The following is a 26,535-nucleotide window of genomic DNA, read 5'->3' as shown; positions in this document are numbered from 1 at the left end:
TTTACTTGTAGATTAATTATCAAAAAAAAAGAAGGTAGGTGTCTAAATAATTTCATCTCGTCATTTTTTTTTGTTGTTGTTTTATTTTAACCAACTTTGGCTTTTTTTTTTTTTTTATTCCTCCTCCCAGTTCTAGGCAACACGGGAAATTCATGTTTACTACTTAGCTTTTGTGTTTTACAAAGAGAACTAAATTTTAAAATTCTGTATCTCTACCTTCTGTTGATATATTCATTCAGAAATGTTTCTCTCCTGTGTGCTGGGCATTATGCTAAACACATGGAAAAAACTGGGGGGAACCACACATGATTACTGCCCTCATGGTTTACTTGGAGAGGCAGACACTGAGTAAATAATTCCACAAATCTAGTATGTTCCTAATTGGCACTTAGGGCTATGAGATTTTATTATAGGGAGATTTTTATCAAGATAGGGAAGTCTTCCTTCACTTCCCTAAAGAAATACCCATTAAGCTAAGCTGTGAAGGTTAAATAGGAATTAACTAGACAAAGAGGCAGAAAGCCAGTAGGTTAGCAATGACTTGCCAGGAGAAGCAAATTACATATGAAAAAATGCTGAAATGTCGGGTTGTGGCAGGTTAGAGGATGAGATGTGGCTGGTGTGTCTAAAATCAAGAGATAGAGGAGAAGTGTGATGGCAAATATGGTGAGAACTGAGGAGTGAGTAAAGGCATAGACCAGGCAAGACCTCATAGGCCATCCCAAGAAGCTGTGTACTTTCAGTGCACTGCTGTTGCACTTAAAAGAAAAATTGGAAGCAATTAAGGATGATATATGCCATCTTCAGATCCCTTCTAAAAGATCTCTAATTGTGGCAAATAAACGATGGTAGGGCAAGAGTGAAGATAAAGACTGACCATGATGGTGGCCTAAATTAGAATTGCTCTACTTTACAACGGTAGTTCACAAACCATGTGGACCATCAGAACCGCCAGGAGGGTTGTTCAAAGAGACAGTTGGTCCTCAGCTAATTTGACTCTTTAGGTATGGGGTGGGACCCACATGCTACCTATGCTGTTGCTACAGGGACCACACCTTGAGAACCACAGTATAGAGTGTTGTGGTGGACAAAAGCTTAATTCTTTACAAAGATGGGTGTAATATTACATTTCCCTTTAAATACTACCTCAACTATTCTCTGCAAGTTTTGCTCTGTTGTGTTTTCATTTGCATTAAATTGAAAATATTTTCTAATTTCTCCTGTGATTTCTGATTCAGCCCCCTGGATTATTTACAGTTGTGTTGTTCAATTTCCAAACGCTTGATGATTCTCACATATCTTTGTTTACTGGCTTCTAACTTAATTGTTTTATGGTTGTAAAATATACTTTGTATGAATTCAGTCTTTTTTTTTTTTTTTTTTTGGTACCAGGGATTGAACTCAGGACCTTGCGCTTTCAAGGCAGGCAGCAGAGCCACTGAGCTAAATCCCCAGCCCTGAATTCAGCCTTTTTTTAATTAGCTAAGATTTATTTTATGTCCCAACATCTCTCTGAATTTTAATGAATTTTGCGTTCCTCAAAATAATGTCTAGGGGGCAGCTGCCCAGCGGGGTGTTGTATCAGTCAGTGAAGCAAATTGTGGGCAGTGACACTGACGTCCATTTTGGTTCTCAGGTTCGGTATGCTTCCATCTGTTCACGAAGGAGGGATTTCGAAACCTACAACGAGGAGTGTGGATTTATCTGTTTATCCTTTCACTTCTGGCACATTTTGCTTGATATATTTTGCAGCTCTCTAATTGAGTACATTTACATTTATAATTCTTATGCATTGATTTCCTTTTTATTGTGAAATGAACTTCTTTATGCGTGGAAATGTGCCATTCTGTGAAATCTATTTTATCGGATACTGTGATAGTTATTCCAGCTTTTTACTAGTGTTATCATGATAACTTTTCTGATAACTTTATTTTTAATCGGTTTGTGTCTTTATATTTAAAATAAGTTTCTTTTACATAGCATATAATTGAGGCTTGTTTTTTTATCCAGCTTAATAATCTTGCCTTTTATTAGATTACTTATATTTAATACTATTAATGTGGTTATATTTAAATCAGCCAATGTGGTTATGTTTAAATTAATGATGTTTTCCATTTTCTGTGTATCCTGTTATTTGCTTTTTTGTCTTTCCCTGCTTTCCTTTGGAGTAGTGTATCTTTCTATTCTATTTAATCTTTTAATTTGCTTATCAGGGTCCACCTCCAAGTAATGCTATACCACTTCACAAATACCTTATGAGTTTTAATACCATACATTTCTATCTCCTTTCTCCAAGGCTTTATGCTATTGTCAAGCAATTTGCCTACTGTAATTATAAATCCATTGTTACTACTTTTGGTTTACAGAGGGTATTAGTCCAATTTTTATACTATACCAAGATGCTAGAAGCTTGATACTTTACAAAGGAAACAGGTTTATTTAGCCCTGTTGTAGAGGCTGAAACTTAAAGCTTGGGCAGCCCCATCTTTTCAGCCTTTGGTAAGAGTCCCTGTGACTTGGTCACAATATGGCAGAGAAGCAGAAAGTGAAAAGGTAAATGCATTTGGGGTACATTCGCAATGTAACAGATTACTCTTGTGAGAACTACCTGGGGTTTTATGAGACCATAATAATCCTTTCGAAAGGCAGTAACCCAAATGCTAAGTCCCAATGGATAAAGGTTCAACCACCTTGACACTGCCATTCTAGGACCAAACTTTCAGCACACAAGCGATTGGGGCATGTGCTTAAGCCACATCTGAATCATAGCACCCAGGCAGTTATCTTCAAAGAGATATTAAAACTAGGAAAATAAGGGTTTTTTTCATGAATTTACTGCTTATGGTACTCTTTGTTCTTTTTTCTATCCAGATTTCCATACAGAGTCATTTCCATTGGTAGCTTCCCTTAGGATTACCATAGGACAGATCTGCTTCTGATTAGTTTACTCAGTCTTGCCTTTATGTATCTAAAAAACTCTTTGTTTCACTTTTCTTTGTTGTTGTTGTTATTGTTGTCTTGTTTTTGGTTGGTTAGTTGGGTTGGCAGTTGGGGTCTTTTTATTTGTCTGTCTGTCTGTTTTGAGATAGGATCTGACTATGTAGTTCAGCCTCAAACTCAAAGTGATCTTCCTGCCTCAGCCTCTGTGTGCTTGGATTACAAGTGTACTCCACTATGCCCGTCTCAGTTTTCCTTTTGAAAAGTATTTTCCTTGAATATGGCTAATTTTTTTAGTACTTTAAAAATATCTTCTACCTTGCATTATTTCTGAAGTAAAGTTTGCTTACATTTTTATATTTGATCCTCTGTTTGTGAGATCCTTTTTTCCTTTGGATTCTTTTAAGATTTTTTTATCTCTGTTTATCATTAGTTTGATTATAAAGGATCTTGGTATGGTTGCCTTCATATTTTCTCTGCTTAGAGTTCATTGCAACACTTGGGTTATGTGAGTTTACAGTTTTCATCACACTTGGCCATTTTTTTAGTGAATATTTCTTCAAATTTGTTTCTGTCCCTCTCCTCTCTTTCTGTGATTTAAATCAAATAAATATATTTTGTCCCATAAGTCACTGATACTCTAGTGATACTTGTTCAAAAATTTTTCTATTTATTTTGCTTTGGATAGTACTAACCCTATGTTTTTATGATCATTAGTCATTTCTTTGACATTGCCTGATATGCTCTTGGTAATATCTAGGATATTTTTCATTTCATAGATGTATTCTTCTTTGTACCTATAATATTTTTCCCCATCACGCTTATGCTTTTTCAGTCTCTTCAGCTTAAGGAGTATATTTAAAATAGAGTTCCATCTCCAGTGCTGCAAAATAAATATATAGACAAATAAAATTTTTAAAAATAAAAAATGATAACTATAACATCCTTACGTACTGATTTTATGTGTGTTATCTGTTCCTAGCCATTTGATTTTCCTTCTCGCTATGGAAATATGTTCCTACTTTCTGCATGCTTGGTAATTTTGGATGGGATACCAGACATTGTGAATTGTACCTCGGTGTATGCTGCATTTTTTTCAGTGCTTTAAATGTTTTGAACGTTGTTAGCTTACTCAGAAATACTTAAATTCTTTTGAGGTTTGCTTTTAAGCCTTGTTAGGCAAAGCCATGTCTTCCAGGACAATGGTTATAAACTAGGGATGATTTTGCTCCACAGAGGATATTCAGTAATCTATTAAGACCTTATTTATTGTCATATTTAGGAGGTACCATTGCCATGTAGTGGATAAAGGCTAAGGCTGCTGCTTACTATTCAATAATGCCCAGGACAATGCCCAAAGAATTATCTGGCCCTAAATGTCAGTGATGCCCTACTCTGGACTACTTTGATATCACTAGTAAGGCAAGCCAATAAATCACCTGAAGGCTCTACTAAATACCCTGTGTGTTAGGGGACTTTCCATTCTGGCTGGTGGGAACACAAATTATATCTAGCCTTGTATACCTTTTATGGATTTTCTAATTGGTCCTTTTCAGTGGTTCTTTCCACAGCTGCGGGAAGCATGCATGCATTGACCATTAGATCAGTATTTACCTTCAGACCTGAGGAGAACCCTCTGCAGCTCTCTGGAGAGTGTACATGCTGAACTGTGCTCATTCTAAACCCCACCCCTGCTCATTCCCTCTCTCCACTTCCCTTCTGTACTCTGTCCCACTAGTTCTAGTCACCTTGCATTTCCTGATCTCTCAACTAGGTCTTCTCAGCTCAGTATTTCCAGGCCCTCTTGCGTTCTGTTCCCTATCATGCAGCCCAGAAACTCTCCATGTGGCCAGCCAGAGCAGTGTTAAGGACTTTCAACTTGTCCTATATTCAGTGTTTATTATCATCCTGCACTGCCTGTCCCATGTCATAAAACCATTTCAAGCTGGGCCTCATAGTGCAGGCCTGTAGTTCCAATGATCTGGGTGGCTGTAGCAGGAGGTTACACTCATCCCAGGCAACTCAAAGACTTAGCAAGACCTTATTTTAAAAAATACAAAATGGTCTTGTCTAGTTCAGTGCAGAAGCCCTAGGTTCAATCCGAGTATCAAAAAGAAATGAAGGGGAGGGGAAAAAATATTCCATTTAAAATTATTCTATAGTAACAGTAAATATAGCTTCTTTTACTTTATCAAGGTCAAAGCAGAAACTCTAGGTTTAATCTTTCAATAAGAATTTTCTAGTTTTATTTTGTTTTTGAGACAGGATTTCACTAAAGTTGCCCAAGCTGGCCTTGTACTTGCAATCCCCTGCCACAGCCTTCCGAGTGCTAGGATTACAGATGTGTACCAGTGCTCCCAGCTCTATTTACCCAATTTCTGTGTACTAAGTATTGGAGATACAATGCTGAGCAAGACCAATAAGCACCTCTGTTCTTATCAAGTTTGTATACCAAAGGAAGAGAAAATAGAAGCCATAATGTAGTGACTCGTGATATTGGCTAATAAAAGGAGTTTCTGGGTGGTGTCCCATTAGGTTTAGTTGGGGAGATCCTTTATGAAGAAGTAATGCATAAGCTGTGGGTGGAGTTGAGTTATCCAAGATAGAGATCATTGAATAAGAAGAAATGTGCCGGGGGTTTAGCTCGGTGGTGCCACTCCCACCTGGCAAGCACAAGGTCCTGGGTTCAATCCCTAGTACAAAAAAAAAAAAGAAAAACAACTAATGCCTAGGACATCTTTGAGAAATTCCAGTATTTATACAGTTAAGAGTAGGATGACTGGCGGTACAAAAGGCAAAGGAAAGCCAGTTGTTTGATCCTAAAAGCCAAAAGAAGTGAGTTTGAAGAAAGGGGTGCTTTGTTTGCTTGGACCACCACAACAAATACCACAAACTGAATGATTAAGCACAAATTTATTTTCTTAGTTCTGGTGGCTGGAAAGTAAAACACCAGTTTCTTATCTAGCAGGATCTGGTTCCTGCTGGTGGTTCCTTACCTGGCATGTAGAATAGCTGCCTTCTCACTGTCCTCAGATGGCAGAGAGGACTCTGGTATCTACTCCAAAGAGGATTCCAGTCCTATCAAATTAAAAGCCCCACCTCTATGATTTTACCTTAATTACCTCCTAAAGGTCCTATCCAAATACAGTCACACTGGGAGTTGAACAACTCCATATGTTCCAAATTGAACATAGCAATTTGGAGGGATGGAGAGACATAAGTCCACAGCAAAGGAAATGGCAGCAGTATTGAATGTTGCAAGAAAGAAAGCATTTCAGAACTAAAAATCGTTGAATTTATCAATGTGCTATTGGTGATTTTAGTAAGTGCTATTTTCATTGAGTTAAAGGTTAAACTACTGGAAGCTAGTCAGATTGGTGTGGTTTAAGGAATGAGAAGGTAAGGAAATGGTGATAGCAAGTACAGGGTGACTTATTAATCCATCTGTAAAGTATTAAACTTGAAGAAGATGGAGGATTAAAGTCTTGTTCAAGATCAAGACCTTGCCCTTATTTAAATAAGGATCCATTTAACAGGGTGGTCTATTACTGCCCAGAAATTTACTGCCCTAAAACTCTTTTCCTTGAAATAAGCATTTGTTTTATTCGTGAGTCTGTGGCTGGCAGACAGGGTTTAGATGTTGATTTTGTCTGTGCTTACATATCTTGGTGTTAGCTGGCTGCCAGAGAGACAGTTCACTTCTGCTCCGTGTACCACACATCCATGCAACAAGTTGGTCCAAACAAATTTTCAGGCTTCAGTTTTCATCATATCCTGACATCTGACCAGCTAAAGCCAATCAGATGGTAAGGCAGACTAGTCCAGTTAGGCCAAAGAGGGTGAATTTTAGGATAGGTGAAGAATTGGGGTAATTAGTGCAATCAATTTGCCAAAGAGCATGTCCAGAAAGAATAAACAGTGAAAGTATTACAATCATTCATCTATGCCTGAGGAAGAAGATGGGAACAGGATCAAAAATGTTCTAAATCAGCTCAGGTTCTGTGGGCTTCTACTGTTAGCTGATATTATTTAAAATAATCAGCTTGTTAATTGCTTTAAATTTCATATTAATAAAATTTCTTTTTATTTTTATAAAGGTTGCTGAGTTATATACATACTGGCTGTTAGAATAGGTATCATACTACTTGGTACAGTTCAGCTTGTTGCAGAAATTTAATATACAAGTTTATTAAGCAATTCAGGGAGTATTTTTGACCAAGGGTCATTTCTGAATTGCCTAGCAATGCAAACTTCTCATTGACTTCTGAAAATGACTGAGTTTGTTCCCTTGATCTAATTTTTTTCCATTTAACTACAAATTCAGATAGAAATCCTGTTTCTCATTTAAAAAAAAAAAAACAAAACTTTCCATTTAAGATGTTTTCTTATGAATTCCTGTTGCCATGGTTTGCCCTAATAGTCACATCACTTGCTAGTTAGATATTAAGTACTTATATGGATTTCTGTGCCAATCTTTGTATCATCTTTCTATTAAAATTTAATGTAAAACAATTCTCTAAAATTAGCTGAAGCAAATTGCAAATCTAAGATTGCTGTAGTCCATTATCTGTAACTGTAACAAAATACCTGAAGCTGGATAGTCTGTGAAGAAGAGAGGCTAGGGTTCCTGAGGTTCAATAGCATGATGTCAACACAGATTTCTACTCAGGTGGAAGCATGTGCGAGAGAGAAGAGGGAAAGAGAGGAAGGGAGCAGGAGAGGTGGAAGACTGGGGAGGAACTAGACTTGATTGTTTATAACAGTGATGACCAACCTTTTAGAACTTGCAATGATGTAAACAGCCCATTGCAGCACATGTGCCATAGGTTCGGCATCACTCGTTTATAACAACCTACTCTTGCCAGAACTTATTCACCCTGCAAGACTTAACCCATGTGCAAGATTGGCATCATCCCCTCCAAGAAGGCAGTAATGACCCAGCCATGTACCACTCAGCCCTGCCCCTGAGAAGTTCCACTTTCAGTACTATTAAATTGAAATCAATTTTTAGCACCTGAACCTTTAGGGGACAAACCATATCTATACCATAGAATGAATTATACCCCAAGACTATTGGACTTCAAAAGTATTCCTTTTATTTTTTTTCCTCATTCAGTTTATTGGTACATTTTAGGTGTACAGTACAGTTACATTCATCATTAGGATCTTGTACCTTTATGTGACAGGTTTTGGTTCTCATTTTTTCCCCTTATCCTGGCCCTCCCTTCACCCCTCCTCCCCTCCCCCTTTACAAACACTTCATTTCTGTTTTTTCATTTTCTCATATTTTTTTCTTTTCCCTTATTAGCTTTCCCCTACCCTTCCCACTTTCGCTACACCTTTAGCCCCTTTCTTCCCATTTCACATTGTCCATTATATCATTAGGATCTTATATACTATTATAGTTTATTCACACCAGAGAAACTATTCAGTATGTTCCACATCACTGGTCATTTGAGAGATGCAGATGAAAACAACACTGAGATTCCACCTCACCCCACAAAGAATGGCTGCTATCAAGAAATCAAACAATAACAAATGTTGGCAGGGTTGTGGGGAGAAAGGAACCCTTCTCCATTGTTGGTGGGAGTGCAGACTGGTGCAACCACTATGGAAATCAATATGGAGATACCTCAAAGAGCTTGGACTGGAGGTTCCATTTGACCCAGCCATCCCTCTGCTGGGTATCTTCCCAAAAGAATTAAAAGAATCATATCACAGTGATATATGTGCACCTATGTTTATAGAGGCACAGTTTGTAATAGCTAAAACTTGGAAACAGCCCATTTGCCCATCCGTTGGAAACTGGATAAAGAAGATGTGGTTTTTCTATAAGATGGAATATTAGCCATAAAGAATGAGAAATTAGAGTCATTCATAGGAAAATGGATAAATATTGAGGATATACTCCTAAGTGAAATAAATAAGTCTCAAAGTATTCCTTTTAAACACCATGTTTTTCCACTCCTTCAAATAATCATAACTCAGAAAAACTAAAATCTTCTGCTTAATCTACCAAGTCTTTAAATTTGTCAATGTCCTAATCAAATTATATCTTTAAAAATGGAGGTTGAGCTGGGTGTGGTGGTGCATGTCTGTAATCCCGGGACTCAGGAGGCTGAGGCAGAATGATCACCACTAGTTCAAGGCCAGCCTGGGCTACACAGTTCAGGGCCAGCCTGAGCTACAAAGCAATACTTGTCTCAAAAAAACAAAAACAAAAAAAGTGGAGGTTAAATTACATTTTTTAAAACAAGACAACAAAAATAACAAAACTAATCTCACAGTTTGCCAAGAAGAGAAAGCTTTTTGCTCAATTTAGAGTTCGTAGTCACCCAGGCATATCATGTCTACCTGGCTAGGTCCTATATTTGACCGCTCTTTAAACCCAGAGATTAAAAATTAAACTCTAATATCATTTGTCTGCACAAATAATGTCTACAAATTTTATGCAAACTACCTAATAAATATACTGCAGAAACAAACCTTACACATACCTGCCACATTTTATCTCCAATAAAAGCACTTTTTAATCTCCTGTAAAAGCCATTTTGTGATTTTTTCTTAATTATATTAACCTCAACTGAGATTTATTGAAATTGTACTAAATATCCAGTCAGTGGGCCAGAAATGTTACGTGTGTGCTATTGTCTATGCCAGTGTTTTAGACTCAGAAAGGTTCCATTGTCATTGTTTTCCAGTTATATTGAAGCCTAGAAATATTAAGGAATGTGTATTTAGCTATATTAAGAATCAAAACTTAAGCCCTCTGCCCCAGTTTACTAAAATAAAATCCTCATCTCTAAATACCCATTTCAAATATTTCTTCCTCTATCCTCCCCAGTCTGAAAGCATTGATCTTTCCCTTCTCTGCAATCTCTTGGTGCTTAGTTACTCCTTTTACATTTATTGCATACTGTTTTTATTTGTGTAGTTCATGAATGCCTCCTGATCCTCTTTCTTTACCACACTGTAATCCATATGGACACCAGTTCACCCTTTCTGTGTTCCTGATCTGCTAAGTCTTGGTTAGATTTGCAGAAAGGATGGATGAACCTTGCTCATAATCCCCATGTAAACCTGCTGATAAATATACGGAGACTCCTTATAGAACTGAAAGCTCATTAGTGGCAAGGGCCTCTTAAGCCTCCTGGGACCATCAAAGCCAGAAGTCCAGAAGACCAATGATCATTTTTATAACTTCTTACTGGGAATTCACCTGTCTACTTCATGGAAGTTCTCTCTCATCCAGCTTCGTATGTTTAACAACCTTACTAAATTTGGATATATTTGTGGACAGCAGTCTACAGAATAGAGCTGAGCTATAGCAGTTCTTCAATAAATTTCTACTGTATCAACATTTAGAAAACACCACTTCCTGAGAAATAAATCACCATTTAATCTAGTGATTCAGTTAGATGAGTTTAAATGGCAGATATCTTAGAATAACTACTCAATATGCAAATCCTGAACCCAAATCCAATTCATCTGTGCATGTAATATGGTGACTTGTTTCTCCCTTTGAAAAGATGGACTTATGTACCCTGAAACCTTGACCTAATGTATACCCTCATGGTAGTTCCCCAACACATGTTAGTCCATGCCATAACTTTGTTTTTTCTTGAAAATTGAAGTAGCAACTCCTTTTTAGCTATTCGTATGAAAAAAGCACATGTACTAAATATATGGCTCTCTTGGATGGGGTTATGGCTGTAGCCCTTAGGATTTATGTCTTACACCTATAAACCACATGCTTGTCCACATCTCACATGTTCTTAGCATGAGAGAATCATGACAGGATTACAATCCAAGAGTTAGGATACAGCATCAGGTAATACATCATAGGTCCTAAAGACTTCCATTTATTAGTTCCATGACAGGTGAGTCATTTTAGTTTTTGGTGTTCAGTAGTTGGTGCTTGAATGAGATAATATTTTTCTTTAAAAGGGCTTTGTTATGGTTCCTAACATGTAGCAGTTACTCTGTCAGTTATGTTTTCAGACCTGTGTGGGTCACACCAAGACTTGTTTCCTTGTAAATTAGCTAACACTGAAGTTTACTGTCTATGACGACAGAAATGAGCCATCACATATCTTCAGTGATAAGTAAAACAAGTTTAAATTATTAGAGCTAGATACATTAAATTTTCATTTTTTCTTAAAATTGGAATTAGCAGTAATCCAAATCACAAATGATAATTGGACTAATGTGACGTTCAAAAAGTTTCCATCTTTTACCCATTAGAAATGCACATACTCTACAAGTTTCCATTCAGATGGTAAAGATGGCTTCTGTGTTAGGTCCATTAGATTGCTGAAGCATGGAAAATAGGCCTAGAAATCTGGATAACCTTTTCAGATTCCTTTTGTCCTTACTAACTCTCACCTACTGTGTTAGTTATTTTTCTCTCATTGCTGAGACAAAAATACCAGACATGCAAAGTTAAAGGGGGAAAGGTTTATTTGGCCTACAGTTTGTAGAGGTTTCAGTTCATAATCAGCTGGCTCTAAGGCAGGGTGGCAGAGGAACAACAATTCATGGCAGACAGACAGTAGCAAAGAAACAAGAGAATTTAATAGCATCTTTTTGCCCCTTTTATTCAGTCTACTGGGATTAGGGCGGTGTCGTCAGCATACTGATTTAATAATCACAAACCCTGTGTTTAATCCCACATCACACTCTAGATTCAGCCACCAAATCCACTGCGTGAGTCTTCGAGGGGACACCTAGACCAAAATCATAACACCTACCATTTAGATACCTGGTTTGATATAAACAAGGGAAGCCTGACTTATGTACCTGCCCTCCAACATCCTCCTTTCACCAAGCTATGAAGGTTAAATAACACTTGCATTTGTGTATCATTCCTTATTAAAGCATATTAATTGGCTTTCCTTATATCATGACAACTCTGTAAAGCAGGGAAGCTGTCATTAATGTTTTTCTTACAAGTGAAGGAAGTGAGACTGAAGGATATTAAGGTTATCTGTCCAAGGTCAGAGGTAATTTGAAAACTTGAAGTCAGCTCTACGTTCATTCTCTCTTTACTCTCAAGTCCCACTCTGTCAGCCCTGTTGCTGACCATCTCAGTCCAGGATACAGGTAGCACCTCTTTCTCACATGACTTAAATGTGTTATATTTTCTTTCTAATCATGATATAAAATAGAAAATCATGAAAGGTAAATCTGATGGCATAGAATTTAGGATGGATACATTATAAAATTATATGCAGATATAAGCTATATACTAACAAATTGGTCTGTGTAGGAGGGAGTGGGGTCGTAAAACATCATAGAACAAAGGATTAATTTTTTGTGACTAGCAACAAAGAAAAGAGCATTATCCCCACTGGCAAAGAATACAGAAAAAAACAGGTGCAGCGGTGCATGCCTATATTCCCAGCTAGGATCACAAGTTTGATGCCGGCCTGGGCAATTTAGTGAGGCACTGTCTCAGTATGAAAATGAATGGATGGATGCTGAATAAATGAAAGTCTGGGGATGTAGTTCAGTGGCAAAGTGCTTCCCTAACATGCACACGGCCCTGGGTTCAATCCTCAGTATCACCACCAAGAAAGAAATGAATGACTACTAAAAGCGGAAATATGCTAAACCATGCTAAGAGAAATGAAAATTTTAAAAATGGCAGCCACTTTTTTAACCTCTCAGATTTTCAACAATGCCACTTTTTTTTCTTTTTATTGAGTTCATTGGTACATTCTAGGTATACAGTAAGTTGCATTCATTGCTTGGATCTTGTACCTCTACATGACAAGCCTTGGTTCTCATTTTTTCCCCTTGTCCCTGCCCTCCCTTCACACCCTCCTACCCTCCCCATTTACAAATACTTTATTTCCATTTTTTCATTTTCTCATCTGTCACTTTTATTGTCTATTTTTGCTTAGAGTGTGATGAAATAGCATTTTCACACCTCAGTGGTCAGTTTAAAATGGTGCCTTTTTGGTATTACAGTGGCCACCCTCCATCCATGGTTTTGCTTTTCAGTTTCAGTTACCCAGAGTCAATCATGGCCCAAAAATTATTTGCATAGATTATCTCAGAAATGATCAGTTCAGAGCTGTAAACTGCATGCTGTTCTAAGGAGGGATGAAATCTCACACCTTCCCATCATGCCCAGGAACTGAATCCTCCCTCTAACACACACTGTGTGGTACCTCCTGCTAGTCACTTAGACATCAACTGCCCCAGCATTTGTTATTTCTGTTTTACTATGTTACTGTTAATCTCTTCCTGTGCTTAAATTAGACATTAAAGTTTATCACAAATATATAAAGGTTTTAGACACACATTGGATTCTGGAATGTCAAAAATTTAAAGCACATTTTGACCCAGCTATCATATTCCTAGACATCAACTTTATAGTTATACTGACACATTATTTAACATTCTGTATATCATTACACCCCCCTTTTTTGGTTTGTTTGTTTTTCTTTTGAAACAAGGTCTTGCTTTGTAAGCCAGGCTAGCCTTGAACTCACTGTGTAGCTTCAGGCTGGCCTCAAACGTGCAATCTTCCTGCCTTTGCCTCTTGAGTACTGGGATTTATAGGAATGCACCAGCATGCCCAGCTTTATCATTGCTTTTCAAGGAAAACATTAAAATAGCTAGTCTATTCACTGAGACTAATGGGAAACATTATGATATAGCCAGAGTAGAATTTTCTGTAGCCATTAAAAAGAATCAACTGTTAGGGCCGGGGATTTAGCTCAGTGGTTCGGTGGCCTTCCTTGCAAGCACAAGGACCCAAGTTCAATCCCCGGTACCATAACAACCACAGAAAAAAAAAAAAAAAAAAAAAAAAAAAAAAAAAAAAAAAAAAATCAAGTATTCATTGTGCAGATATGGAACAATATCTAAAAAGTACATTTTCTAAAAGGCACATATTGAACTTATGTATACAGAACCGTGTTGGGGAAGGAGATAGGTAAAACATGTACAGTATATGTGCATACATCAGTGAGAAGAGATTATTTGGAAGAGGAAGAAGAGCAGTGGTAGACCTCTTATCCTTGTGTAACGTTTATACTCACTATGGTATTTCCTCCAGATTCAGACTTTGAAAGCATGGACTACACCTTCCTCATCTTTGTATCCCAAAGATACTTTCTAATGGGTATTCTGTTTTTTAAATAATTTCACTGACTTTGGTATTGAAAAGAGGTCTAGGTAAGTACTAATCAGAGAACCACATTCTGACTTTAGGCTACATACACCTGGTTGTATTTTTGAGTATGTTCCTATTAATCTCACATCTCTGTTTTAACTACTTTGATGAGGAATAAGCTAACTTACAAAATGTTGCCTAGTATCTGGTTATACAAATTGAAACCATGCCGTTCAGTGCGACTAGGGCTGGGGAGAAGTGGTGAGAAATGCTGGTGTACATGTAGTGTAAGAGGATTGGCGTGCGGGATGCCACAGAGGTCATTTGATGGGTGCTGCAAGGAAAAGTCACAATATTACTGGAGTCTGGGTGTTGCTATTGCCCGCCTCTCCCAATCACTTACACTGGGGATCGCACTCCTCAGTTTTGTTCAGAGCAGATTAAATTTCTTAACCCTTAACCCCCTCCCCCCCCGGGTACAGAAGTGTTGTTTCCATTTCGTCCTATTTTCACTTTGTTTCTTGGCCCTTCCTTTCTCCCTCTCTCCTCCCTCGTTCCCTTTGCCATTTGAACACTTTCTTCCCACTTCCCAACAGCCATTATACATTTTAGTCCTCATTTCCACTTTCAGTTTCCCATGGCGGAGAAACAATGCAGTATTTAAACGTGTGTTCAGTTTATTTCATGTAAGAGTATGGTCTCAAGGTCCATCCATTTAGTTATAAATGTCTGAAGCTCATTCTTCTTTATGGCAGAGTGGTAATCCATTGTATATATAAAAAAAAAGTATCTTTATTCACTCCTCAGTTGATGGGCATTTGGGCTGCTTCCAAGATTTAGCTATTATAAACTGTGCTGCTATAAACATGATGGGCTTATATCACGGTGGTAGGATGCTTTTAATTCTTTCAGGAAGATACCAAGAAGAGGTATAGCTGGGTTCTAATGGAACCTCTAGTTTTACTTTCTTGAGAAATCTACATTGATTTCCAGTGGTTACACCAGTCTACACTCCCACCAACAGTGGAAAAGAGTTCCTTTTTCCCCACAGCCCCTCCAGCATGTTATTTCTTGATTTCTTAATAAAAGTCATTCTTTCTGTAGTGAAATGGAATCTCAGCATTGTTTTCACCTCTTGAATAACTGGTGATGCTGAATATTTTTTCATATAGTTATTGGACATTTATAATTCTTCATCTGAGAAGTGTCTTTACATTTCAGATGCCCATTTTGCATTCACCTATTTTAAATTTGGGGAGCCTGAATTTTTTGAGTTCTTTATATATTTTAGATAGCAGTCTTTTATTTGAATAGCTAGTAAATTTTTCTCACTCTGTGACTTGTCTTTCCACTCTGTTAGTGGTTTCTCTTGCTGTGCAAAAGCTTTTTAATAAGATGAGGTCCCAGTTTTTTATTGTTTGTAGTATTTCCCATATAGTCTGAGTTTTGTTTATGAAGTCTGTGGCTACTCCTATGTCCTCATTCTACCTATTTTCTCTTCTAGCGGATTTAGTGTTCCTATTTTAATATTTATGTCTTTGCTCTATTGTGATTTTAGGTTAGTGTGTTGTGAAAGATATGAGTCTAGTTTCAATCTTCAGGATGTATAAAGGCAGTTTTTCCAGCACCATTTATTGCAGAGGCTTTCTTTTTATCCAGTGGAGGTGTTTGGCTCTTCTGTTAAAGATAAGATGGTTGAGTATCTCTGGAGTTGTTTTTGCATCCTCTAGTCTGTTCCATTGATCTTTAGGTCTGTTCTTTTGCCAGTAGCATGCTGTTTTTGTCACTGTAGCTTTGAAGTATAATTTAAAGTCAGGAAGGGGCTAAAGGTGTAGGGAAAGTGGGAAGGGTAGGAGAAAGCTAATAAGGGAAAATAAAAAAATATAAGAAAATGAAAAAGTGGAAATGAAGTGTTTGTAAAGGGGGAGGGGAGGAGGGGCGAAGGGAGGGCAGGGACAAGGGGAAAAAAATAAGAACCAAGACCTGTTATGTAAAGGCACAAGATCCCAATAATGAATGTAACTATACTGTATGCCTAAAATGTACCAATAAACTCAATGAGGAAAAAAAAAGTCAGGGATAGTGATACCCCCTGCTTTATCTTTGTTGTCCAGAATTGCCTTTGTTGTTCTGGGTCTCTTCTGGTTCTAAATGAATTTTATAATTATTTTCTTTAATTCTGTGAAATATGCTTTTGGGATTTTAATTGGGATTGCACTGAATCTGTATAACAATTTTGGAAGTATGGTCATTTTCACTATATTGGTTCTTCCTATCCAAGAACAAGAGATGTCTTGCCATTTTTTATATCCTTTTCAATCTGCTTTTCCAGAGTACTGTAGTTTTGAATATTGAGGCCTTTTACTTCCTTCATTAGATTGATTTCTAGGTATTTCATTTATTTGGATGCTGTTGTGAAAGGGATGTTTTCTCTAACTTCTTTCTCCATGACTCTTTGTGTACAGGAAGGCTATTGAATTTTGAGTGTTGACTTTGTATCCAGCTACACCACTGACTTTGGTTATCAAATCTAAGAGTCTTTTGGTGGAAGTTTTGGGGTCTTCTATGTAGAGTATCATATCATCTACAAATAATGATAATTTAACTTCTTCCTTTTCTGTTCTTACTCTTTTTCTTTCTTTCTTTTGTCTTAAGTGTTCTGGCTAGTGTTTCCACTTGTTTTATGAACAAGAATGGTGGAAGTGGACATCCTTGTCTTGTTCCTGATTTTACAGTGAAAGTTTTCAGTTTTTGTCCACTTTGTATGATGTTGCCTGTTGGTTTGTCATAGTTTTCATCAGATGAAAACTTTTCAAAGACCATCTAATCCAATTTTTGTAGTGTTTTTATCATGAATGGATGTTGAACCTTGTCAAATGCTTTTTCTGCTTCTTTTGAAAGCATCATATACTTTTTTGTCCTTGGCTCTGTTAATATAGTGTATTACATTTGTTGATTTGCCTATGTTGAACCATCCCTGCATCCCTTGGATGAATCCAACTTGGTCATGGTGTATAACCTTCTTTATATAACCTTTTGGTTTGCTGCATTCTGTTTGCCAGAATCTTATTGAGATTTTTGCACTTATGTTCATTAGGGAGATTGGCCTGTAATTCTTTTGGTTGGATTCTTCTCTGGTTTTGGAATCAGGGTAATACTTACTTCCAGGAATGAATTTGGGAGTATGGCTTTCCTTTCAAATTCATTAGAGAGTTTGAGGAGTAGTGGCATATGGTCTTCTCTGAATTTCTTGTAGAATTCAATAGTGAATGCATCAGGGCCAGGCCTTTTCTTTCTTGGTAGCTTTTTAATTACATATTCAATTTCATTGGCTAATACTGGTTTATTTAGAATTTCAGTATCTTCTTGATTCAGTTTTGGTAATTCATATGTATTTAGGCATCTGTCCATTTCTTTTGTATTTTCCATCTTATGAGAATACAGATTTTCAAAGTAGGTATTGATGACCTTCTTGATCTCTGTGATTTCACTATTTTCTTTCCTAATTGCATGGATTTGAGTCTTTTCCTTTTTTTTTTTTATAAAGTTGGCTACGGGTTTGTCAATTTTATGTAATCTTTCAAAGAACCAACTCTTGTATTCATTGATTCTTTGTATTGTTAATCTCCTTTGCATTAATTTCTGCTCTGATTTTTATAATTTCTCCCTCATATGAGCTTTGGGCTTGACTTGCTCTTCTTTTTCTAGAAGCTTGAGGTCCAACATTAGGTTGTTTATTTGAGCCCACTCTGATTTCCTAATATGGAAATTCATCACTATAAATTTCCCTCATAGGACTACTTTCATTGTGTCCCATAAGTTCCCATATATTGTATTGTCATTATTGTTTAACTTTGGAAATTGTATGATTTCTTAATTTCATCTATGATCCATTGGTTGTTCAGGAGGGTGTTATTGTTTTCCATGTGTTTATGGAGATCTTGTGGTCTCTTTTGCCATTGATTTCCAGTGTCATTGCACTATGATCTGATAATATGCATGGCATTATTTCAATTCCTTTGTATTTACTTAAACATGTTATATGAGCTAGTATATGGTATTTTGGAGAAAATCCCATATGCAGCTGAGAATAATGTATATTCTGATGTTGTATTGTGGAACGTTTTGTAGACATCTACTAAATCCATTTGTTTAAAAGTTTGGTTCAATTCTCATATTTGATTGTTGATTTTTTTGTCTAGTTGATTTATTTGTGGCAGTGGGGTATTGAGGTCCCCCATCACAACTGTATTAGTGCTTATATTTTTCATGTCCATTAATATTGTTTTTGTATAGTTGGGTGCACTGCTATTTGGTGCATATTGATTTATGATTGTAATCTCTTCCTTTTAGGCTGTTCCTCTAAGATGCATCTCTCTTAATCAGTCATGGCTTGAAACCACTTTAGAATATAGAATAGCTACACCTGCATATAAAATAGCTATCCCTGCTTTTTTCCAAGTTCCTGTCACATGGAATATTGTTTTCCATCCCTTGACTTTCAATTTATGGATTTGTTTTTGAATTAAATGTTTCTCATATGCAGCATGTTGTTGAATCTTGCTTTTTTGGTACCAGGAATTGAATTCAGGACCTTGCTCTTGTGAGGCAGGCATGGTGCCACTGAGCTAAATCCCAAGCTTGGCTCTTGCTTCTTGATCCATTCTGCCATTCTGTTTCTTTTGATTGGTGAATTGAGGCCATTGACATTGATGGTTATAACTGATATGTATTGTCTTTTCTCTGTCATATTTTCCTGCTGTTGGATCTCTTCTTTACATGTTTCATTTCTTGCCTTGCCTGGTGGATTCATTCTCTTGGGGTTCATAGAGTTGTAATCCTTATAGTCTCTTTCTAGAATATCCTTCAGTACACTTTAGTGTTCTGGTGTGGAGGCCATAAATTTCTTCAGGTGTTCTTTGTCATAGAAGTATCTTATGTCTTCTTCAATTCTGAAGCAAAGTTTTGCAGAGTACCTCAATGTAGGTTGGAGGTTGTTTTTGTTTTTGTTTTGGGAGGGGCTTAAAATACTTTACTCCAAGCTCTCCTTGAATTGATAGTTTGTGTTGAGAAATCTGCTGTGATTCTAATGTGCTTTCCTCTATAGGTGATTTGTTTCTTTCTCTTTCTCTAACAGCTTTTAATATTCTGTCATTGTGTTGAATTTCTGGAATCGTGGCTATTGTATGACTTGGGGAAGGTTTTTTATCATAGTCAATTGGAATCCTATATGCCTCACTTATCACTTGTTAAATTCCTTTTCCTATTTTGGATGTTTTCTGCCAGTATGTCTTAGTACAGTTTGGGTTTTGAGTCTGTTCCTGGATCCTACCTATTCAATTTATTGGAAATGATAAGTTTCTGTCTATTTGACCCAGCTGCCAGTTCTTTGGCACTGGCCTATAGGTTTGTTGGTTTGTTTGTTCAAGACTCTTAGGCAATCTCAGTCTTGGTATACCAGAAGGAACAACTGATTAGAACAATTATGTCACCTTGGCTAAAGAAGTACAATCAACAATAATAGCATCAAATAAAGTCTAGAAAATGACAAATTGTAGCCCTTGATATGGCATTTTTACCCTTAGGGGAAAAGATTTAAAGGGGGGGCAAAAATAGAAGAAGAGGAAGAGATAAGAAGCAAGGCTGGAGGACAGACTTCAGGAAACTGGTGAGGAGGACAGATAAAGAGAAAAGAAAAAATAAAAAGAATAGAACAGAACAGCAAAAAACTAGAAATTGTGTTCAAACAATCAAGAAAAATAAATGAGCTAGAAAGGATAAAAAGGAAAAGGAAAAAAAGAGAAAATATTATAACCCAAAGCATCCAACTCAAGGTGTGTCTCTGCTGTCACTGTTAGGCAATGTGAGTAAACAGAGTCCAGAACCAAACTGATTAATCCCAGCAAGCTAGCTGCAGCTTCATGGTGAGGTAGTGGATAATCCCAGTGAGCCTGCACTCTAGTCCCTCTGCAATTCAGGCCAGTTTCTGCCTGTGAGGCTGGAACAGGATTCCTTGAGTCTACAACAGTGTGTTTCCTGCTGGCTTGAACTCTACTCCCTGACCTCCTGCGAACTTGAACTCAGCACCCACACTGAGCCACTGGGAACCACTAGCTGGAGTCTGCCTGCAGCTGTTCTGAGTTCTGAGCTCAGTTGTCCTCTTTCCAAGATGGCTATCTGCCAATCAGCCTCTCCTGGATGAGCTGCTGCAGTCCAGTTTGTCCACTGCTCTGTCCCACTGGTGCATTTCTCCATGAAGTCCTGAGGTCATCAGTAGTCAGTGTGTGTCTGCAGGTTTAGCCTGCCTTTCCTTCATGGAAAATCTGGGCTCTGGGAGAGAGTGCTGCTTAGTACCTCCTTACTCTTCATTAAAGTCTCTCTTAACTCCCCCTGTATACTTCAACTTTTGCCTGACATCCTCCCTGAGTCCCAGGGAACTGCTTCTCTCCTCCTCACACAGCTATATTCCAGTGTCAGGACACCAAATCTCATAGTCTCTTTCTCTGCTGCTCACCACCCTGCCATCTTCCTGGAAGTCTGCCAGTATCATTTCTGACTGGAGGATTCAGAAGCAGTTGAGAAAGACTAAGAATGTAGTCCAGTTCAGCTAGCCAGAGTTAATACCAACGAACAAGCTACTCAATAGTTTACAAGCCTAAAATTTAAGACTAGGATTACATGTGCATCAAGCATAGAGTGGACTTGCTATCTTTTGGATTTTCAAGTTTCTGTGATTCTGAAGGGTTTTACTCTTCCAGATGTCTCTTGATTTCTATTTACTGAATTTCAGATGAGCAGCTGTGTTATTCCCAGAGGTACAAAAATGTTAACCTTCTTTCATTGAAATCTAGGAGGGGTTATCAGATATAATAGTGGAGAACCCAGAAGAGTTTATGTTCAAGCGAAGTGTTTTACTACGTACTAAGAACATGATCAAGATGTTGTGAAATTTGGGTCAAGTTTGGTTAAGCAAAGTGAAATGCAAGGTTCCTAAGGTGAGAGTAACATTCAGCCCATGGGACTGTGTCATGAGCTGTCTACCCAGAAAAAGATTCATCCTCTGACTGGCTCTCTTGTTGAAGAGATCTGACCAACAAAATAAAGCCCAGAACTTTTCCATCGATATAAATGTTCTTTGGAGCAGGCCACCCAAATGGATGCCACATGTATCCCTCTGATGAGCTAGCTGGCCACCAGGTAGTCCAGACAACTTGCACCTGTCCCACCAACAAAAGAGAACTATTTTTGTACTCCTGATGATTTATCAGCCTCATCAAAGGGCTAGGAAACAAGCTGGAAGGGAAAGATCGAGTTTTATTTTCCATTCCAGAATACGGACAAGCATGACTCAGGATATTTGTGTTTACCTTTGCAACTCACTTTTATCGTTTGTTACATGCACCTTTCATTATCAAATGTGATGTTTGTGAATGTGCTTAAAATATAGTAGGCATTCAACAAACATTAATCCCTGGTTTTCTCAAAGTGGCTCTGCTACTGAAACATTAAAGAACAAGTTAAACAGTTGAATCTTGACAGTAGGCTGTCTTTGCTCATGTGTACTGATGTAATTCGCATATGCAGTGTTTTGTCCAATGATAGGAGTGAATTCAGTTCCCAGTTTCCATATAGCATAGCTCATTGTATTCAGTTCAGTAAGAAGAGATAAAACTTGAACTTTCAGGATGACAATTGCTTTATCTACTGTAATGTTTAGAGGTCCAAACAATAGTACTACTGAATTTTCTTTCACAAGGTTAATTTCTTTGAAATTAAAGTAAAACTAAAATGCCTTATATTTTTCAGCATGCTACAAATGAAAACTGATGAGGAACTGAATTTGCCTGATGGGAATACAGCAAGTTGTCCTTTGAGCCCAATTAAGATGTGCCTTAATCGTCCCACTGAATGGAATCTGAATTTGACAGCAGCATCTCTAGCAGGCTGTACTGTTCAAAACCAAAATCTAAAAAGTGAAGAAAAATAGATTGCAGTTCTTATTTTGTATGTGAATATTCTTTCTGAATAAGCATTTACCAATTGATCTCGAAATATTTCTAGTCCTGTGATGTATTTATATTAAATCATGAGCATTAATCATTATATTATTTGTATTTTTTTACATGTTATACACCAGACCATTGTGGAATTTTGCAGTACAGATTTTGATGTTTCTCTTTCTAATGACATTTTGTGAATTTTTTATGTTCTTCTTCTGTGCACAAAGTTTTAACATACAACACATTATGTAACCTAGAAAACTAGTATTGTAAGGATTTGTGATGGTGACCTGACCCATGAACAGTTGTCTAACAGGGGGATACCAACTACCTCGAAGAATATTGGTAAAAAGAAAAAGACAAAGATATCTCTTGGAAATACACATCTTTCAAAGTTATATAAAGATCAATCACAATTTATCAGATAGCATGTTTCCATTCAGATGAACTGGAGTCAATCAGTTCTCTTTCTCCAAAGGCTGTAAGAGTAACGGCACAATTGCATGTTTACCCTTCAGCAAATCTGTGCCTCTTGGTAGTTTTATAAGAACACTGTCTGGTTGCCATAAGTTACTAATTTAAATGAAAAATGGTAAATAGATTTACATTTGTTGGTTTTGTTGTATGTTAGCCAATGATTTTAAAGTTTAAGGAAATGATTTAGAAACAGGATAGTCTTTATTCTAATAGTGTACAGCATATCTTCTGCATTGGCTATGTGACTTTGTCCAAAATTTGAATAGTAAAAATACATAAAGTTTGGTCCTTAAATTTGTTTTTCTCTGCCAGAGGAAGCAAGCTTTGGTGTAGTGGTCTATATACAAACTTGGTTCCTTTCCTTCTGGATAGTTCGGCCATGTGCAAATGGAGCTTATGGTCTCTAAAGACTTAACAGCACATTTTATATACTGTTTCAGTCCTACGTTCTACCCTCTCCCAAGTTATCTTTAAAATGGCAGGGATTTGTCAAAAGATACACAGAATTTGCAGCACAGGAAAAGAAACAGCCAACAGAATGAAGAACAATCATGTTTTTCACTGATTTATATCATTACCATATCTGCCTTTTCCTTTTAAGCATTCTTGCTTTTATATTTCTGAGTTCTATAAAGCACATACATGTAAATATAGCAATTTGGTTCTAAAAACCAGCAATATTACTTTAGCTACATCTTAGAACATTACCTTAATAACCTCTAGTAAATAAACCTAAAGAAGCACAATTAACTAAAACAGATCCATGTTAGGACATTTATATTCTAAATAATAGAAAAAAGGTAACCAGAGGGGTTCAAAAGATTATAAATGAAATTGATAGTGAAGAAAAAGTGCTCCCAATTAGAATACTGACTTCATTTCCCACTAATATTATTTTTCACATAAAATATTTTATGCCAAAACCAGAAAGCAGCTTCACAATTTACACATGGATGTCTCCCAGTAACATTCACAATGGGTCCCAAATATAAATATTTTAGAAGAGATACCCTTATAGGCAGCGATACCAAAAACATAAAATTGCCAAAATAACTGTTCAGCTTGGATGATAAGCACTTTGGTTTAAACTAGTCCTCCTCATTGGTAATGAGCTTCTTTCTGGCCAGTTTGTGTTGTACATTTTTCCCTTGAAATGTCAATGTGTTCCGAAGCATTTCCGTCTATGTTGAATCTGCTTAATTTTAAGTGTTAAGTTTTCAAATGCAAGCTCCTAGCTAGTTACACTTAAAAGTTTTCGTAGTGCCATGATTTCGTAAGAATCACCTAGGAAACCGATTTAAGCAGATTTCTAGGCCCACCTCTGATTCTAATAAAGCCAATCTGTATGGCTGATGCAGATGATCTTGCACTATATTGATAAATGTGTCCTAATATTTCATTGAGTGCAGGCCAAAGTCAGATGACACTGCACAACAGAATCTTGAGGAAAAAAAAAAAACAAAAAAACAGGCTTTTTCTGATTTTGATACAAGTATAACTTTATTAAAGCAAAGAAATGAACATAAATTTAAAAGATTCCACCTCCATCATCTCTCCTAACTTACATCTTCATTGAGAAACTGTGCAAGGTTAAGTTTACTTTTTTCTAGTGCTGCTGTTTTGGCTCGTCTTGGTAATCTCATCTTCATTTCTGATTCTGGTTCCGGAACTTCACAGTCACTAAACAGATGTTAAAAATACATCAGTTTAGATAAGAGCTTTAAAACTTGTTTATTTATAAATAAAACATTTTGTTTCTGACTGACATTCTATCAGAGTGCAACTGATAGCTAGATTCCACTAAGCTTCAACTAAAATCAACAGAATATACTGGTGATTCAACAAGTGAATCATGGAAAACCTAGCTCATTTTTCATATACTGTTGAAATCTGATGTTGTACAGGAAAATTAAACACTAAAATTTTGTAATCAATCTTACAAAATTTAGCCAAGATTTAATCTAAAAGTATGTAGTAAAAATATACATGAAGAACAGATGAATGCAAGACAGCTACAAACTTTTAATTCCAACATTGGCTTAACTGACAGAAACTCAAACAGTTTATCATACAAACCACAAATATACTCAAAGTATAGACATAATTGTTTTATTTCTGTAAATGCAGAGAATTCAGATGTTACCTAAATCAAGAGTTTGCTAATTCAAGGAATTACACATGTAATTAGGGAAATACACGGAAATATAAATTGAGAGAACATACTAAAGATGACTGCCTAGTAATACTAAAGGCTATGCCAACTAATAGGCAAAAGCATATAAGCCATAAAACTCAAATGCTCTTGATACACAAATGGAATTTTAAACTATGTATCAAAGTCATTGCTATTCATAATTTTTACTATCTTGTTATATACTGAGTTTCTCTCACAGAAGAAAATTAAATCTTTTTCTACTACTTGATGACACAAAGAAAAAAAAAGACAGGCTTCTTTATATATCTATCTAGGCATGGCGTACCTTTCAGAGTCAGCCTCAGTAGTCTGACGTCTCCTGTTTGCCCTAGATGATGCTGTCACTTTTCTCCGTCCTTAAAGATAGTATAATTATGAAAATTTATTATCAGTTGTTTGTTGTTTAATCAAGTTGTATAACTACTTTTTGCAATACAGTTCTCTTCAACACATCTCCTTATTACCAGACACCTTGATGCCAATTATCAGTATACCACAGAGGAAAAGAATACAAGTAAGATTAAAATGTATATTACTTTATTTTATTAAGCACTGATAATAGGCAAGGAAAAATACTATAAGCAAGTTACTAAGCAACAAACTTTGGTTCAATGCATTTGGGTACAGAGCTTATGGAAAACTTTTAAAAGTACTATTATGGCTATAGTACAATGTATATGGAGAGATTAATAAAAATTAAATTTAGAAAGGTAAGTTAAGCTCATGAAAGGTCATGAAGAAATAGAACTTCACTTAAATTTTTCTTTAAGACAGGGTCTCACTGTCGGGCTCAGCCCCAGCTCCTGCCTCAGCCACCTGAGTCGATGGAACCTATAGGCTTGCACCACTTATCCCACCCTGAAATAGAAGTTTAATCACCAAGACACTTGCTTCTTGTAAAATATTTAAATATCTTTATAGCCAATTCAAATATGTGTTCTAAAATATATTTCAATATAAAAACTAGAGCCTTTTATATACTGGTAGTTGCAAAAATTCCACCTGCTAGAAATTTATAAGTTAAAGATGACAAAATCTGGCCTGTGATGTTCCTTATTTAGAATAAAATACAGAATGTAAAAGTTTGGACTATTAAAATGAAGGATGGAATTGTTAAGGTATATTATGTGACTAATAGTAATCTGTCAAAACCAAATTGTTCAATTGACATTTATTTGAAAATTATATATCCTCACCCTCACTCTTTATTCCCCTCCATACCTTACTGATTTGCTTTTAGTAATGCATTTATCCCTAAGAAGGCATCCAACCATATAGGGATAATTTGGAGCAATATCTAGTAACTGATGGTTAGATGACTGGTTATAAAACAATATTATGGTCAGATTCCATTTTAAGAAAAAAACTCATCTGCTTAGAAAAGGTCTTTACTATTTTTCAAAGACTACAATCATGGTTGGCTCACGGGGTGGGATTTTTAGAGTTCTTCATAGTAGTTTGCTTGGATGTACTTTCTGATTCTTCTGTAATAAGCATGCACTACTTTTGTAACAAGTAAATAATAAAACAATAAGAAAAAAGTCTTGAATTCAAATTTTTTTCCAAGCGATCCCTTAGCAGTAAACATTTACTTTATTTCAACAAATCCTATATTGCTGGATATCCCTTGGGAAATAAATTAAGATTGGAAAATATGAAATATAGTAAAAGAAAATGAAAAATTATCAAGAAAATTAAAATCTTTAGACATAATCAAAAATTTATCAAGTGAAAATTAAAATTAAAGTATGTTTATCTCTAAGGAAACAAAACAAAACTTGCAAGGTAAAGCATTTTTCACT

At 36.5% G+C, this 26,535-nt stretch overlaps 2 protein-coding genes across 2 annotated transcripts in view; one reads left to right on the top strand and one right to left on the bottom strand.

Annotated features, from left to right (window-relative positions):
* Window positions 1-26,244, top strand: part of Lcorl (ligand dependent nuclear receptor corepressor like) — a 171,712-nt gene extending 145,468 nt beyond the window's left edge. The window contains exon 7 of the mRNA XM_010641902.3: window positions 21,869-26,244. Coding sequence (XP_010640204.1) covers window positions 21,869-22,049 — 181 coding nt within the window. The 3' untranslated portion in view covers window positions 22,050-26,244. The remainder of the gene's footprint in view (window positions 1-21,868) is intronic.
* Window positions 24,077-26,535, bottom strand: part of Ncapg (non-SMC condensin I complex subunit G) — a 33,161-nt gene continuing 30,702 nt past the window's right edge. Inside the window, exons 20-21 of the mRNA XM_010641893.3 lie at window positions 25,020-25,089; window positions 24,077-24,219 (exon numbers count right to left, since the gene is read on the bottom strand). Coding sequence (XP_010640195.2) covers window positions 24,096-24,219; window positions 25,020-25,089 — 194 coding nt within the window. The 3' untranslated portion in view covers window positions 24,077-24,095. The remainder of the gene's footprint in view (window positions 24,220-25,019; window positions 25,090-26,535) is intronic.

The sequence above is a fragment of the Fukomys damarensis genome, unplaced genomic scaffold (genome assembly GCF_012274545.1).
Source record: "Fukomys damarensis isolate Sample0158 unplaced genomic scaffold, DMR_v1.0_HiC HiC_scaffold_35, whole genome shotgun sequence".
Lineage (NCBI taxonomy): Eukaryota > Metazoa > Chordata > Mammalia > Rodentia > Bathyergidae > Fukomys > Fukomys damarensis.
The sequence above is the reverse complement of the archived record's forward strand: the minus strand, read 5'-3'. Positions and strand labels throughout refer to the sequence as shown.